General features: G+C 39.7%; 1 protein-coding gene across 2 annotated transcripts; it reads left to right on the top strand.

The window, feature by feature from the left end:
* Positions 1-4804: 4804 nt before the first annotated feature.
* On the top strand, positions 4805-13791 carry LOC131992969 (probable global transcription activator SNF2L2). Of its 2 annotated transcripts, none has more exons than XM_059358689.1 (6): positions 4805-5364; positions 7115-7344; positions 8648-8753; positions 12365-12466; positions 12600-12744; positions 12830-13791. In XM_059358689.1, exons 1-6 carry the CDS (start codon positions 5269-5271, stop codon positions 12958-12960), a joined length of 810 nt encoding a protein of 269 aa, XP_059214672.1. In that variant the 5' UTR covers positions 4805-5268; the 3' UTR covers positions 12961-13791. The 2 variants fall into 2 exon arrangements, with proteins under 2 accessions (XP_059214672.1, XP_059214673.1); XM_059358690.1 differs by lacking the exon at positions 4805-5364 and adding an exon at positions 5718-6065.
* The last annotated feature ends 2439 nt before the right edge of the window (positions 13792-16230 follow it).

Raw genomic sequence — 16230 nt, 5'->3', positions numbered from 1 at the left:
AAGGGCTGCTCCCTGTCTTTGTGTATGTGTTGAGGCTTCTGCAGTAAAATATGGGTCTAATCCCCCTTCTCCACAACATGTAGCTCTTTAAGATGTAAAAGCAAGACACAATGCATCCTCCTATATCCCTGATATCATATCCCATTAGAGCTCACTGTCTATTATAGTTCAACTGATGTTAAATTGCACCTTTTGTTTGCTACAGCATACATATACAGTCATGGAAAAAAATATTAGACCATTGTTTTCTTTAATTTCTTGCTCATTTTAATGCCCTATACAACAAGATATTAGCACTTAAATTAAACTCAAATGTACCTTTAGTTGTACCAGGCATCAAAATGAACAAGAAATTGGAGAAAGCAATGGTCTTACATTTTTTTTTCCATGATTGTATATCCTCACAAGCTTTGTTTTGCTTTTTACATTTTCATGCCCCCTATCTGTACCAACTTTTTGTCTTTCGCAGGCTGTAGTGGCCTCAGGCTTAAGGCTACAGTAAATAACATTAGAAAATTTTGCTCTGGGGAAATTCTGAAAGGGCCACGGGGGCTACTGCCGGTGTGTGTACACTATGATGAGATTCTTCAGAGATTTCAAACAATTAATACTAGTAATGTTATGATACTATATTATATACAAGGAGCACACCTACAACAAGCATTCCTTTTCAAGTATTTATTTATACAGCAGCCTATGCCCTTTAACCTCAAAATGTGTGTGTGAAACTCGTATCTGGAGGAGTGTGCGCGCTTACGCGCGCATTTGTTTGTGTGTGTGTAACGAAAATCACATAAAGTTACCTGTGTGTGTGTGTGTGTGTGTGTGTGTGTGTGTGGTGTGTGAAGCATGTGTATCTGGAGGAGTGTGTGCACTTGCAGGCAAATGTGTGTGTGCATGTGTGCGTGTATCTGTAACTGTAATCACATCAAAGGTGTCGACCAATCGGAGCAGAGCAATCAACAGAATTAACTGCCATTGTAGAATGTTCCAGAACAGTGACAGCAGCCAGAGGTGGACAGACTGGAATTTCTGGCCTCGAACAGAAAGCATTTTTGGCAAAACCATAATACCTATCATTGATCTGACTTCACTTTGAGTGTCCTGAGTTCTTTCTGAACAGCTACATATGTTTTTTGTGAAGAAAAATTAAGAAATAGCTTTGTAAGAGTGATCTGAAAAACTTAAATATGCTTTTCTACAGAAATCTTTCTGCATTTTTTATATGGGAGTCAATGGGACTGTTGGTACGTGTTGGTAGTGCATTTGTGCGTCCTACACAAATGACACAGTTTTCACTCCCTCTACACTCTGTCGATGATGTCACACACTGTGACACGAACATTCCGTGCAATACACACCATTATAATCTCAGAATTTCTCCAAAAATGATCATGGTCATTGAACAGGGATTTATAAAAAACTATATGACCTATCCAAACTTGGATTAATACACCGATACACAAGACTTGTGTCTACTGTTTAAAGTTTAAATGGAGTCTCTAGGTGAAATTATGCCAGAGAAGTAGACATTTTAAAATCTCCAAGTATTGTTCTTTTTCGGTCATTTTTTTTCAGCCGTCACTTCAATGCAAAATTTTGGGCAACTTACGTCGCGAAAAATTCAAATTCCGTAGAGGAAAGTAATAGCACACCGATCCCGATCAAACCGCACGTTTTGATATATAATTAAGGGACGAAATTGCGTCCAGAAGAGGAAGAAGAAAAAATCCACAGTATAACAATAGTGCTCAGTGCGATTGCCCCGTGGCCCTAAATATATAATATTTAATCAAGAAGACATAAGGGATCGATTGGTAGCAAACTTGTCATGATATCTTGTTAATAAGAGGGTGTAATAATGCTCAGACATAGGGAAAAAATAGCATGGTAATTTTCAAAGAGGCCCCTTGACCTCTGACTTTGAGATATCTGCATAAAAGAGGGTTTTATGTGTACCGCAAGTCTGCCCTTTACATACATGCCAATTTAAAGATAATCCCATGTAGCTTTAGGTAAATACCATTGAGTTTGTTTTTGCATGCAGAACAAATGTGTTATTGTATTTGAATATTTCTGCACACTGGGGTATCTTAACAGTCTTGGAATCGCATAAAGTGGCTCTCACCGGAAAGCTGAGACTCTTGTGGATTCAATGAGCCGTATTTATCTATGTGATGATGTCACTCCCCAAAGTAGCCATTTCATTGTATAGAGAGCATTTTTTAAAGTTGACTTCACTGTATGCAATGACCTGCTGTGACCTCTAGGATAATCACAGCCTCATTACCCACAAACTAGACCAAAAATGGCTCTCTGTGGGCCTGAGTTAAAGAAAGAGTGAAAGAGGATTCATAATTGCCCCACTCAACTGTAGCAAGTGGTCAGCATAAGAGATACAGCATAAGAGATGCCAGAGACACTGAAAGGCTGAAAACACTTTATGAGTATCTTGCTATGAGTGTTTTTTGTTTGCAAAGATTTAATGTTAACCCCTAAAACTCCCCAAAACTTGGTGCATAGTCCTGAAAATGAATGTTATTAAGAAATAACTGAGATTTGAAACTAAGTTTTGAGGAATTCAATAAAGAATCTAATACTGTTGTGTTTTGACTTTTTGCAAAAAGCATTTTATTTTGGCAAACAGACATTGGGGGAAGCTACATTACGGTTATAAGAATAAGAAATCGACTCTACAAAAGTTAAGTGTGACAAATGGGCTGGAAATGCTGGCATGACGGCACTGCTGTGGATGGCCTGTTCCACTCATGTGCATCATGATTCATCTCTGGTTCCATTGAATTCCACTCCCAGCCACACAAGTTTTTGAAGAACATGCAACAGGATCTTTCATTCTATCCTGCTTTCCAGTGGTGGGAGTTCTGACATTGTTTGCTGTTTTCCAGCAGTGTTTTTGTGCGCATGTTAGAAAAAAACCCATAATTGACTCACAGAAAACAGATGTGTTTGAATATCAGCCCAAACTAAAAAAAAAAAAAAGTCCACTGTTATTGCTGCAATCGTTACAGCCCAGCAGCTCGGGTTGCAGAGATATTTTTCCTTGCTGTCTTGGCACATAAATAAAGTGTAATCTGAGTCACTATTAATGCATTAATCACTCTGCTGGTATTCTGCGGCTGCACAAAAACAAGGGAGAAAAGAAATCTTCAATTTGGGGGAACAAGAGATCTGCTGTAGTTCAAACTAAGCATCAGATTGGGGAAGAAAGGTGAGACTTTGAAAGTGGTATGGCTGCTTTGTATTTCAGAAACTGCTGACCAATAGGGATTTTCATGCACAACCATCTCTAGGGTTTCCAAAGAATGGTGTATTGGCAGTTTCTAACCATATTCACTCATGATTATGTTGTACATATTAAGCCTAAACTGCCGAGGACATTGTGTTTTATGCGTCCCATGAAATTTAGCCTTTGGCTTCCCAGCCAATGTTGTCAGCAGCAAGGTCATGGAATTATGCCTTGATAAACTCTTGACTCCTAACAGACAGAAGCAGAAAGAGACTGTCTGGACAGACATAACACTGTGTGTTTAAGTACATTTGCCAATGGTGAAAATATCTGAACTTCTTCCATCTGAAATTCTTTCAGTATCTCTTTCCAGTCTGACACACTGGGGGATACACATTGCAAATTTGAACCATGTTCATTGGAATAAATCTCAGATCTCTCCAGACTGGTTTGCACTATTAACAAGGCAACAGTAGACTAAATCAAATAACCAACTTAGATATGCAGAAGTGCATCACTGAACGCACAGCAAGTGCAAGGGCTATAGCTGCAGAAGAAGAAAATCCTGTCAGATAAGAAAGTGAGGCTACAGTTGGTATGGGCTCTCTAACTGGACACAGAAGATTGGAAGAACGTTGCCTGGTCTGAGTCTTTATTTCTGCTGCAACATTCATATAATGGGGTCAGAATTTAGCGTAAAAATATAAAAGCATGGATCACCTGGCCCAATGGTTGTTCTTATTAACAGTGTGTAGCTATTCTTATGAAAAGGTAAAAGTGAAAGGGGAAAAAGTAGGTGCAGCAATCAAATTAACTTTTGTTCACTGACAAAGTGTTAAAAGGTCCCTTATTTGAGAGGGATGGGAGGCAGTTGGCCCAAACAAACCCAGGATTTCAACCTGGCATTTGTGTAACATTGTTAGAAGTAATCCGAAAGTGGGCATTTTTTTTGTCTAACCCTGTGCTTTTCCCCCCAATCTGAGCTGTGACAGCCTGACCAACTGAGCATTGTTTAAACATCACAGCCTACCTGGGTATTGTTGCTGACCATGTCCATCTCTTTACGACCACCAATACCCGTCTTCTAATGGCTACTGCTCCCAGCAGAATAATGTCACAACACTCATATAATCTGATTTCTTGAACATTACAATAAGTTTACTGTACTCAAATGGCCACAATCACCAGTCACCTTTGGGATGTGGTTGAACTGAAGATTGGCATCATGGATGTGCAGACAACAAATCTGCAGCAACTTGCATCTCACCAAAATCTCTGAGTAATGTTTTCACCACCTTGTTGAAAAAATGAAGGCTGTTCTGAAGGCAAATGGGGGTCTAACCCAGTACTAGCCAAGTGTACCTAATAAAGTGGCTGTCAGTAAATCGCCCATTCTGATATTCTGCTTGATTCTGATGTTCTTGTAAGAAAAAGAGCTGTGATGTGAAGTAAGTCGTGTTCCACCTGAGGGGGCGCTGTTGAGTTAGTTACCTGTGAATGACCTGTAATAATAAAGTGCAATAGTCGTTCAGTGAACAGTCAAGTTGAAACACAAGTGCGCTCAGTCTGAGTTCATATGCGCCCATCATTGTTCCACAACATGTCTCCCGTAGCGACCACGCGCTTGCACAAACGTGCACACTCTGTATGAACTATATGAATGTCCTATGTTGCTGCAGACTGCACGCATGTTTCTAAGATCTCTGCAGTTAAGTTGACAACACGCTCTTTCTGAAATGCATTGCAAAATTTAGAAGAAAAAAAAAATAAAAATGGACCCGATAACTTTAACAGCAGGGTAGGAAGAGAGAAAAAAAAACCCGTCTGGCAGCAGTCGATATTAAAAACATGCAGAGGGAGACAAGCTCGGGGCCTTCCAGAGTCAGGAAAAAGACTTCGGAGAGCTGCAGACAGGAGATGGGTATGGCATTTCTATTTTCCCCCAGCCCATTGATTTGTATATGAAAACATAGCGCTTTTATTCTCCCCCCTTCTGGGCTCTGCTTCTGAGTGATCAGCTGATGAAGAGACTAGCAGCTCGCCGCTATGCTGGCTTGCTAATTCTCTCCCCCACAGCTGCAGCCGATCCTGATAGCCAGCCTGCAGATTGCAGTCAGGTAAATATTCTCTCCATGTCTTTTCTTCTTAGGCTCAGGATTCAGCCAGGCTACATCGCATGAGAAAGAGAGGAAGAGATGGATACAAAAAAATGTGTGTGCGCGTTTGAATGTGTGTGTGCGCGTCAGGGTAGGAGAGCGCGCGAGTTTATTCCTGTCTGTCTGTGTGTCCGCGCGCGCGCGTGTATGTGTGTGTGTGTGTGTATGCGTGTGTGTGTGTGTGTGAGGCAGAGCAAGGGGGGAGAGAGGGGTGTGTGTGTGTGTGTAGGTGTGTGTTGTAACAGATGAGAGGGAATCTTTGCCAGATTAGTCAGGAAAGAGGCAGGCTTGTTAGGAGATAGCACAGGCATGGAGCATCACATGCACACACACACACTGACACCCTTCCACTCACACATGTACAGTCAATCAGGCAGCTCTCAGCTGTGTTATACATCTTTGAGGATTACCCTCTATCCCTCCAGTATTCCGCTGGAACGATTGCAGCCCCTTAGAGAGAGCAGCGGGGCTTTTAAAGCCTTCATTTGAGCCGAGCGATGATGAACAGGATTTCTATTGTTACCTCTGTAGTGTTGTTGTCTCCTCTAACTCTGCCATGTATTCTTGGTTCCGATGGACATGCATGCATTTTGTTTTTTTCCCAGCGTTTGTCACCATCTCTACTATTTTTGAGGCTTGGATAACAATCATTATTGTTTTCAGTAAAAATTCTTCCTGTTTTACTCACCAGTGTGTGCAAAAAATTGCAATATTTCAGCATGCTTTCATCTTTGTCCTTGAGAAATACATTTTGTGCATTGACTGCATGCTTTATATATGATTTCAATGTGTACTGCATGAGCCTATTTGATTGATGCATCAGTATTCTGTTCGGATTGGACAGCATGCCTTCTCTATTTCCTCCCTCTTCTCTCCAGCCGGGTTGCTGCTTCTGCTGCTGCTGCTGCGAGAGCTGCTCTTGCTGCATGCATACTCATGTTTCTGGCCTCTAATTGCCTTTGTGGAAAATACAGTGGTTGCAGCAGATATTCGAAAAGGAGCGATGAAAGGGTTGAACACAACTCAGGATAAAGCAGGCACCACCACGCACCTAAAATCGTGTATTTGTCAAATTTTTGTTTGCAAAACCAGAAGTATATGGGTTAAGATTTATCGCATATTACAGCCTCTGTGTTTTGGTATAACATGGCTTCTTCAAATTAATTCATTGTGCATAAAAAAAAAATTCTGCCTCCCCTCGATAATCATCTGACATCAAAGCCTCCAGATAAAATAATCTGTCCTAAATTTGCAGAGACAGCACAGCAGTTGGGTCGCTTCAGTCCATGCAAATTCATATGCTATCGTAATAAATAAATAAACGCTCTTTCATTTGAATACAAAACCATACTCTGTAATTCTGAATGCTTAAACTCCAGCCAGCAGTGCTAATTAGCTGTGAGTGTTTAATTTCAGGGTTTTAGACTCTATAGATGGCTGTCTGAAGTGCTTCAGGTTTCTGTCTTTGTGATAATTGAAAATATATAGTGTCGCAGTGTCTGAGCAACCCAACTGCCACATAAAAGTCAGAGGAAGAGTTTTAAATGTATATTGGTCACATTTCAAGTTGTTATTCTTTTTGTAATGCTGAGGTTTAATATGAACAACAAAGGAAGCAGGCTTTTGTGAAATATTATATACCACAATGTTTCATTGACTTTACTCTCGATGTAAGTTTGAGTTTGTCAGATGTTGCTTCCTCTTTCCGCAGCCTGAAGCAGCAGAAAACGGTTCCCTGGAGGAGATGGAGGAGGACATCAGTCTTAAGAAGCGTAAAAGTGATAATCATGGGGAGAAAGAGCTGCAGACCGGGCAGGAAACCGGCGAAAAGGTCAAGAGGAAGCGAGGACGCCCACCTGCGGAGAAGCTACCTCCAAACCCACCTGAGCTCACGAGAACACTGAGCACGCTGGTAGATATGGTTATCAACTACAAGGACGGGTGAGGGCTCTGAATTGTTTGTGGACTGTGTCATGATATTGTGATGCAACTACATGCATGAACTACGTGGGGGGGAAAAAAATTGGTCTTATCCTATCTCTGCACCTATCTGCTGGCGGGCAGGGTGTTTTTAAGAGGTTAAATATAATGTATTTGTACAGTTTTCAATTGAATATGTGTCACAAAGCACATTTTGGATAACATCACTAAAAAGACAAGTTTTTGGGAGGTTGGGGTTCTATTTAACTCAAAATGTCAGACATTTATCTAATTTAATCTAAAAGTCTTTATGGTGGAATATTGCAATAAGACTCTACAGTGGTGCTTTGAGCTAAATGCTAACCTAAATGCTAAGCATGTTAGCAACCAGCATGTCCTCCTGTCAAAAAGTCAATATACTGTAGTTCGTGTGTACAGGCAGCGAAAAACGAGCTACATTTACAAATGTCATGGTACGCTGTAATGTGGCCGCCACCATCTTGCTGACTTAATAGTGATTGACAGCTAAGTAAAGGACTCCCGCGGTTGGGTGGTGGTTGGGTCAAACAAGCAACAGACTTTCACCTGGAAGAATGGGGTGCGCGTCCTGTGTGAAAACAAAAGTAAACCTACCTTTAAAAAACTCCTGAAGACCCATCTCTTCAGAGAGCATCTTCTCTCCTAGACCACATGATAATTCTACTCCTCAAAGAATTGTCACTAGCACTTATTGATGCACTAATAGCTCTTATTGCACTATACCTTGATTGTTTGCTTTTACTCTTCCTGTAAGTCGCTTTGGATAAAAGTGTCTGCTAAATGACTAAATGTAAAAGTAAACCATTTTTAACTTAAGTTATGTGAATCACGTTTTGAACGTAACCTACGTTTTTTTCGTAAATTGCAGCAGTCACCTGACCCTTGTAACTACTTAATTTCTGGAATTTACATACATTTATTTACTGTTTAAACTGTCTTTTATAACGCCTTACCAGAAGTTTTTTACTCTAAACCTAAGGTCAGTGGTTTTACAACATAAACTGCAGTCATTTTTTTTACAACCGCGGAACATACATGTGTGCAATTTTTAGAACGCGCTGTTGTACTGCGAGCTGCCCCGCGATGCTGTAATATTTCCCCTGAAACGCGATACGTGCCTATGTGCTGTAATTTCTGGTACTGACATGAGACCTCTTCTGCCATTTATATTGGAGGATTTTTTGTAGCAACATTTGCTAAATAAATGTCAATCACATGTCGACCAAACAATTTCCTGATAAATAAGAAAAACGAGATAACATCAACTATCACATCATGCTTCCAGGTTGGGTCGACAGATCAGCAAAGGCTTTGTGCAGCTCCCCTCTAAAAAGGAGGTTCCTGAGTACTACGAGCTGATCCGAAAGCCTGTCGACTTCAGAAGGATCAGGGTAAGTGTCACTGAACACACTCACAACTCACGTACAGATATCACTGTCAGAGGGAGATAAAACTCCAATAGATACATAATACATCAAAAGATACACAAGTCTCCGTTTTAAATATGCAAACACTAAATACTGATTGAGAAAATTATATAAATAGCCAGACAGTGTGGTGCCAAATGGATGATATACTTCTAAATAGTAAACACTGAAACTTTCATGTATTTTTCATAAATATCGTATTATTTATTTGAATTACCCAGTTTTGTTTATCGCAATAAGTATCTTCTGAGTTTAATTATAAATATTACATTTTAAATATATATTATTTAGTTAATCCTGAGAGCATGTTAACCAGATGCTGCCAGATGGTTTGTTCTAAAGTAGAAACTTTTTGGAAAAGAGCAGACACTTTTAAAAAAAATACCTGGCAGGTGATTGGATCAACTATCTGCCTGTCACATAGACTGTATATAAATAATGGATGTGGTCACTGTGACATCTTTGTTTTGTGAAACAGGGAGAGACCATATTTGTACTGGGGAGGCTGGATGTAAAAATAAACGCTAAAATAAGATGTACGTAACTTACCTGAAAATGTGAACAGCCGACTCCTTGGAGTGTCTTTCGGTACAACTGAACACTGATCACAAAATGTTCAAATTAACTTCCATGAACTGAAAACACACAGTGAAAGGGTCAAAGTTCTGAGACGAAAACACAGACAACAACAAACAAATTCACGGCTGTTTAGATGTACACAGTGCCATGGATACACATTGTTTTTGCTGTGCTTCTGTCCTGCCTGATTGACAGCTTGCCATGTAATCTGTTTTCTTATAAATGGGACCATTATTTACATAGTTAACATCATATTGTCTTGGAGAAGACTTGACACCAGTAATTGAGACCATAATGTTTCCACAAGATTTTTTTCTGATGTAATAAATCAAGTGAGAAGTAGTCTCATTTTGTATTGAGATAGATAGGACCGGAGTTCTTTTGCAACCACTGTTGGCGACCTCTGTTGGACTTTTGAAAGAATGCAGGCTTATGGCACTTCTAGGTTTGCTTCACTGCTAAGACTCGAAGGTTGCCGTCTGGTCTGTCACAGTCCAGTGCTGAAGTCACATCACATCATAAGAGCAAAAGTTGTCGGTGCCATTCTTAGCTCTTCCTTCATGAAGAAATTATATCCAGTTCTAATAACTGATGCTACTGTTTCATCTATGTCAACCTATGCAGGAGCTACCGCCATTGTTATTTAAAATGAACAGTCACCTCTTTATGTCAAAATAGAGGTGTGATCTTGTAATGCCACAATTCTCGAGTGATCTTGTGAAATCACAAGAATTTAGCTGCTGTGAAAGGTAAAAAGGATGTGAAGGACTTTTTCAAATTGTCGAATGTCTGAATAATCATGGCCATTATCCAATAGTAGTTAAAACGCTCAATACAACAAATGTCAATCTCATTAAGGGGCTGGAGGAAAAGTCAGAAGATCGCTTGAGTCGTGAGGATTCGTCCTCTGGGAAGCATGAATGCGTGTAGCAAATTTAATGTAAATTCACCCAACAGTTGAGAAATTTCAGTCTGGACCAAAGTGGTAGATGTTGTCATCCATAAAGCCAGCTTGACCCCAGAAAAAGACTCAATTTCTTGACAGAATAGGTAGAAAAAAATAATTTAACAAGCTTGTTAGCTAGAGAAGATTTGCACTCCAAGGTTGAGATTCAGTCGCACATCAAAGGGTTTAAAGAATAGAAAAGATTAAATATTGATCAAATCATCTACTCACTCTCATGTAACCCCAAACCACTAAGATATTCATGTCTACACAACACTGAGGCAGTTTCTCCGTCAAAAAGTTCTTCATAAAATTTGTGTTTTTAATGTTTAAGTTGAGAAAATTAGAATCAGTCTAAAATGTACTTGCAGCAGAGTACAAGTGGTCTTAAATCTGTAGGGTTTTTTTTTAGCAAACATTACTGAAAAAGGAGTAAATAGGGTATTTGTTGGGAACTATTTTCAGTAGCAGATTTATACAATTTGGTGCTAAAGGGAGTATTAATAGCAGCGTGTGTGGGGCTGACTTTAAACTTTTGGTTATGGCCTTAAACAGGATTTCTTGACACTCAGAAAAATACAAAAGGCTTTGTCCATTTACACATTATTATTATTATTATTATTATTATTATTATTATTATTATTATTATTATTATTATATTTACCATGTACTCATCAGCCTAAAGTGACCTCTGCTGTCAAGTTTTGGGACTGAACGTCAGATTTCACATTAAACATAAAATTTGAAGTGGAATTGTTGATCAAATCACTAGATTTAAGATGACGATCTGAAAAAGTTGAGGCTTGACTCGATACTTATAGGTTATAGAATTAGTTGAACATTTTGGGAAACACGTCTACTTACTTTCAGTTCGATGATAAGATTGATACAACTCTCATGTCTGTGTCTTTTAGTTTGAGCGCTGAACGTGGCACTTTTAGGCGACCAAAATGTTACAATTAATTGTTACAATTATTTTTGATGAACGTAAAACACTGTCTTTTTTTCTAAGAACTTTGACCTTTCAAAGTGCTCCCTGGTTGAGACTTTATCGTCTAATCGACTCTAATTAGGACCACCATTTGCAAGTGAAGCATTTGATGTCATTAATTCATAAGGAAGATGTTTAGCTGACTTGGATAATAAATCAAGGGGAAATTATGGCCATTTTCTCATAGACTTCAAAAGCGCTTTAACAAGCCAAAGTTTAGTCAGCTTCAATCGGGTGTTGTAAAATCTTTGTTACGGTTCCCTTGGTCACATGTGAACGATCCAATTGGACTCTGGTGTGGACGTAAAATAACCAGTCCGAGACCACTTGCAAGACGGGGACCGTTTCCAAACAAAATGAAACAAAACGCAGCAAATTGTGGGCTACCTGCACAAGCATTTTGTGAGATGTACACAGAGCAACAGATGCAGCATGACTGGGAAAGGACTGATCAGCTTGACTGACATCTGGGCCGAAAGCCACATACAGGAGATGCTGAATAAAGTCAACAAAAACAATGGTGTTTATAAAATAATTTGAGATTAACCGGAGGAGAAAGGATTTGTGCGCACGGTAGATCATTGCAGAGTCCTCCACCAATAAGAACTTCGAATAAAAATACAAAACAAAGTATATTTCCAGCCCTCCTTCTTACATGCCCCTCCACAAAAAAATAATAATTGTGAAAGCAAACCAGACTACATACAAATTGAACCAAAACTATCCATTTCACTCTGATTCCGACTAATGAACGGATTTGGCTTGTGAAAGCGCCCACAGACAACTTTTGCAACCAGTGGAGTCGCCCCCTTGCTGGCTGGTTCAATGCAGTTCTGTATTGGCTTCACTTTTCAGATTCATAAGTTGGTAGCTGGCCAGCACATAACTCCCCTTCATACTTTTTTACAACTTTTGTACGGATTGAAGATGGGAGACACTGTTACTGTGAAACCTTTCGGGTTTTGGGAATGTGATTTCCCTATCAGAATATCCTCTCTTAGTCTAAGATTTATTGCAATGGTCATATTGATGTTTTCTTTCTGACCCTCTGCTTCACAGGAACGTGTGCGTAATCACAAGTACAGAAGTGTGGGGGATTTGGAGAAGGATATTTTCCTCTTGTGTCACAATGCTCAGACCTATAATCTGGAGGGATCTCAGGTGAAACACCAAGGAAATCTTTTATTTGAACGCAGCAAAAAAAAATTTGCAGCCTTCGCTTGTTGTTGTAGTCGTGAATGTGTCTGGAACCCATGCTGTTTATGTGTATGTGTGTGTCTGTTTATTGCTGCAGATCTATGAGGATTCAATTGTCATTAAGTCTGTTTTCGAGAGCGCGAGACAGCGAATTGTCACGGACGAGGAACAGAAAGAAAAGGTTAGCGCCAGTCACAGCGACAATGGCGGTGGAGCTGAAGACCAATTTGTTCCGTCAGAAGGTGAGGGTTCGAATTATATTTAGAAAAAATACATTTATCAACTTTTGAATTACTGATTCATTCTGTTCTCTGTTTCTGTAATCAGTGAAACCATTACCAGTCCAGCTAAAGAAGGGCAATAAGGAGAGAAGCAGAAACGCCATGACCAAGCGGCTCCACAGTGATTTAGACAGTGATGAGGATCTAGAGGATAACACCACAAAGGATGAGGGTTGAACTGAAGGGCCCTCCATTTTTTTATATTCTGGTTCATGTCTGTTCTCTATCACATCCCCTTTTCATTGGTTTCTTCATTTTCTAAGCAAAACAAAGGAAGCGGGGAGGACCACTCAAAGCAAAGAGAGCCACTTTGGAATAATGCTTTTCTTTTCGATGACTTGTGACACTCATTCAATATGTCTTGCTGCACATAGTGCTTTTCTTTTCATATAGCTGGTCTTTTTGTTATAATTTCCCTTTTATCTGCCTTATTAGTCTCTGTGATAGCTTCTGCAAAATATTATGTAAAACACCAGTTTCACTGACTGTTTTTAATCAATATATTTGATTGTATGAAATGCCTTCATATGTCTTGGAGCATGGTATGTACAGTATATCTCTCCTGAAGCTGGCTCCTCCAGAGTAGCACCCGCTGATGACAATGTTGACGTGTCCAGGGCTTGAGAAACTGAAGCACACAGGGAGGTGTTTTTAAAAGAACAAATGAACACTTTAAAATCTCTGAATGTGATTTTAGAGATGATACATCTTTGTTAAAAAACAAAACAAAAAAAAACTGTGGAAGTACGATGTACTGATGTACCTTTGTCTGTTTCTGATTCTAGATGGAATAAGTTTGGGTCGGATCAAGGGTACTCAAGTTGAACATTTTTATCCCTTGTGCTACAGTATATTATTCACATATTGTACAGTTTGTGTGAAAAGTAAGTAAAATATCTTTTCATCTACTCTCCTGGTTGTTGGAGGGGATGAAAGATATCATTGTTAAGACAATCCCTAGAAACATGTATCACTTAAACACTTGCAAAATAAATTTTACCAAAAGTCCCTCTGCTTGGTGATTATTATCAATATTAATAATATGTTCTTGCACTTATAGTAGTCGTAAAGTCATGTATAATCACTCCAGAACAGGTAGATATTTATTAAATGATTTTTTTTTAAACGTGATTGGGCTGGTTAAAGTTTAAATATAGCAATTGTTCAGTCAAATTCAGCAATTTAACCTCAACATTATGGCAGTAGGGCCACGTATGAGTGGACAACTCTGTGTGGTATGCATTTTTGACAGTGTGCCAATAGGTGGTGCAAGAGGACATTTTAAATATTTTTCTGGCTCCAAGAGTTTTTATCAGCACATATTTATGTAAAAGTATCAGATATCAATTATAGATAGACCAGTTCTTTGCACAATTTATTTACTTTATTCTCTCTATATTAAATGCAATAATTAAAATAAAGAAAATACATGCTTTGCACAGCAATTGCAGATGAAATGTCACACCAAACCCTTTACTGTGACACATTATTCACACAAATGATACACAAAAGACAAGAGAATGAATAAATACCGTATCTAATTTGAGACGGACATTAAAAGACATGAACATCCATAAATTAAACAAGCTGAGATTACCCTTGCTATTTGTGCTCAAGTGTTTAGTTTTTTAAATGACAATCATCTATTTCATAGCTCCTTTTCACGTCATAAGTCGCCCATCTGCTCCATCTCTGGAATGATGCCACCAATCTGTACCCACCCACCCCTCGAAGGCTTCCCATTTACGTCAGTTGGAGAGGCAACATAGAAACAATCTAGTTACATACATTTGACACAACACTGATCAGGGACCATATAAATCATACTGACCAGATGCATCTCTGTCTGGTTTGGTGACTGTTCTCCCTGTTTTAGCTTTTAAGTTCTTATTTTGTAGTAGTTTCTTTCATCACCCTGTAACGGGTGTACTGAGGACCCAAGTGCAGCACACAAAACAGCAGGAGTAGATGATGACTTTTATTCTTAGCAACAGCAACAGATGTGGTACTCACACACAAAAGTTCACAGAAGGGCTGCCATGCCATGAGAAGCAGGGCTGAAAGCAAAGCCACAGATGAAGCAGGTGAGTAGATAAGACCGCAACATGGGATCCAGGAGCGAGCACCACTAAACACACAGGTGGACTCACTCAGTGCCACACACAGCCACAGGAACAGGCAAACAGAAACCAGGAGGTGCAGAGGCAAACTTGTGGTCAGGGACAGAAGGATGAGGCATTTACCGGAGAATCAATAAAGCAGGAGAGTCAGAGACAGGCAGGGTTTGCAACAGGAAATGAGCCCAAAAAGAAACACTGGAAAGTCTTGCATTGTGCAAAGGACAATCCTGCAGTGAATGCAAGTGAGGCAGGAGTTCTATTTCATTCTTACTGACCACCAGAGGCGGTGCTTAAGCACTGGATATATCCATTTCGTCCATGGGCAGGTCGAGTAGTTATACCAACAAAGTCACCTGTGACCCCTGGATGACCCGGGAACATCTATAAGTTCCAGTGTCACCAAAGGATCGGTTCCTTCTATCTTCTCGTGATTGCGGATTGAATGATTTCAGGTCAAACAAATAATCAAATTTTCTATAATTGGCACGTCGCTAGGTGCTTTGTAAATCAAGGGTTGTATTCGTCCACCAGAGGCTGTGACTTGCTGTTTTGGAACAACAACGTCTGCACGGCATAGCTGGCGCTGTTTCCGGGCGTGCTGGCTCATGTGTCCAGTTACTGTCAGCACTCGGCTTGGTGTGGTGAGTACTGCATGTTTGGTGGTGTTTTCGCCTAGTTGTGTATGTGCGTGTGCAAGTAAGTACGTGCGATTGTAGCTTGCTTGCTAGGCTTTGGGTAGCACGGTTGCTAACGCTACTCTCCCCGCTGTGTGCTGCTCTCTCTCGGGCTTCAGTGCTCTCGCTTAAACCTTTTTGCGTGTTCAGTTACTGTCAACACTCGGCCAACGGTGTAAATTTCATGTCAAATTGAAAACCTGGCTGCAAGTCCACTTACGCAGAAATGTTTTGTATGTGTTTGGATGACAAATTAAAAGCAAGGAATCTCCAAATTTACTGCGTGATTTTCTACACAAGCGATATTGTATTTTTTTTTAGTAATTAATAAAGATTAGAATAGATGCAATAACTTCTAATAGCAACACTATGTCTTATTATTACTTAGAAATAATATGCAGTTTAGCCTAGTCTTTATCAGCTCACAATCTATGCTCACAATACATAGTGCTGGAATTATATACACAGTACATTCTGAACCTATTTATTTATTAATTTTTTGTTGCAACCTAAAGTCAACACCCCATAATGACAGAGTAAAACATATACACCTGGATTTCCTGATTTTCTCTGCATGTCGTCTAAAGCTCTGTCAGATTGGATAGAGGCCAGCTGAGGGTCTTTCAAGAGATGTTTGATTGTGTGCAAGCCTG

The sequence above is a fragment of the Centropristis striata genome, chromosome 19, assembly GCF_030273125.1.
Source record: "Centropristis striata isolate RG_2023a ecotype Rhode Island chromosome 19, C.striata_1.0, whole genome shotgun sequence".
NCBI lineage: Eukaryota > Metazoa > Chordata > Actinopteri > Perciformes > Serranidae > Centropristis > Centropristis striata.
The sequence above is the reverse complement of the archived record's forward strand: the minus strand, read 5'-3'. Positions and strand labels throughout refer to the sequence as shown.

What these genes read in the sequence shown, in the direction of transcription:
- LOC131992969 (XM_059358689.1), top strand. Translation starts at nt 5,269, where the DNA reads ATGAAGAGACTAGCAGCTCGCCGCTATGCTGGCTTGCTAATTCTCTCC. An exon ending in GTTATCAACTACAAGGACGG is followed by an intron (nt 7,345 to 8,647) that starts GTGAGGGCTCTG and finishes TCATGCTTCCAG; the next exon opens with GTTGGGTCGACAGATCAGCA. An exon ending in ATAATCTGGAGGGATCTCAG is followed by an intron (nt 12,467 to 12,599) that starts GTGAAACACCAA and finishes TTATTGCTGCAG; the next exon opens with ATCTATGAGGATTCAATTGT.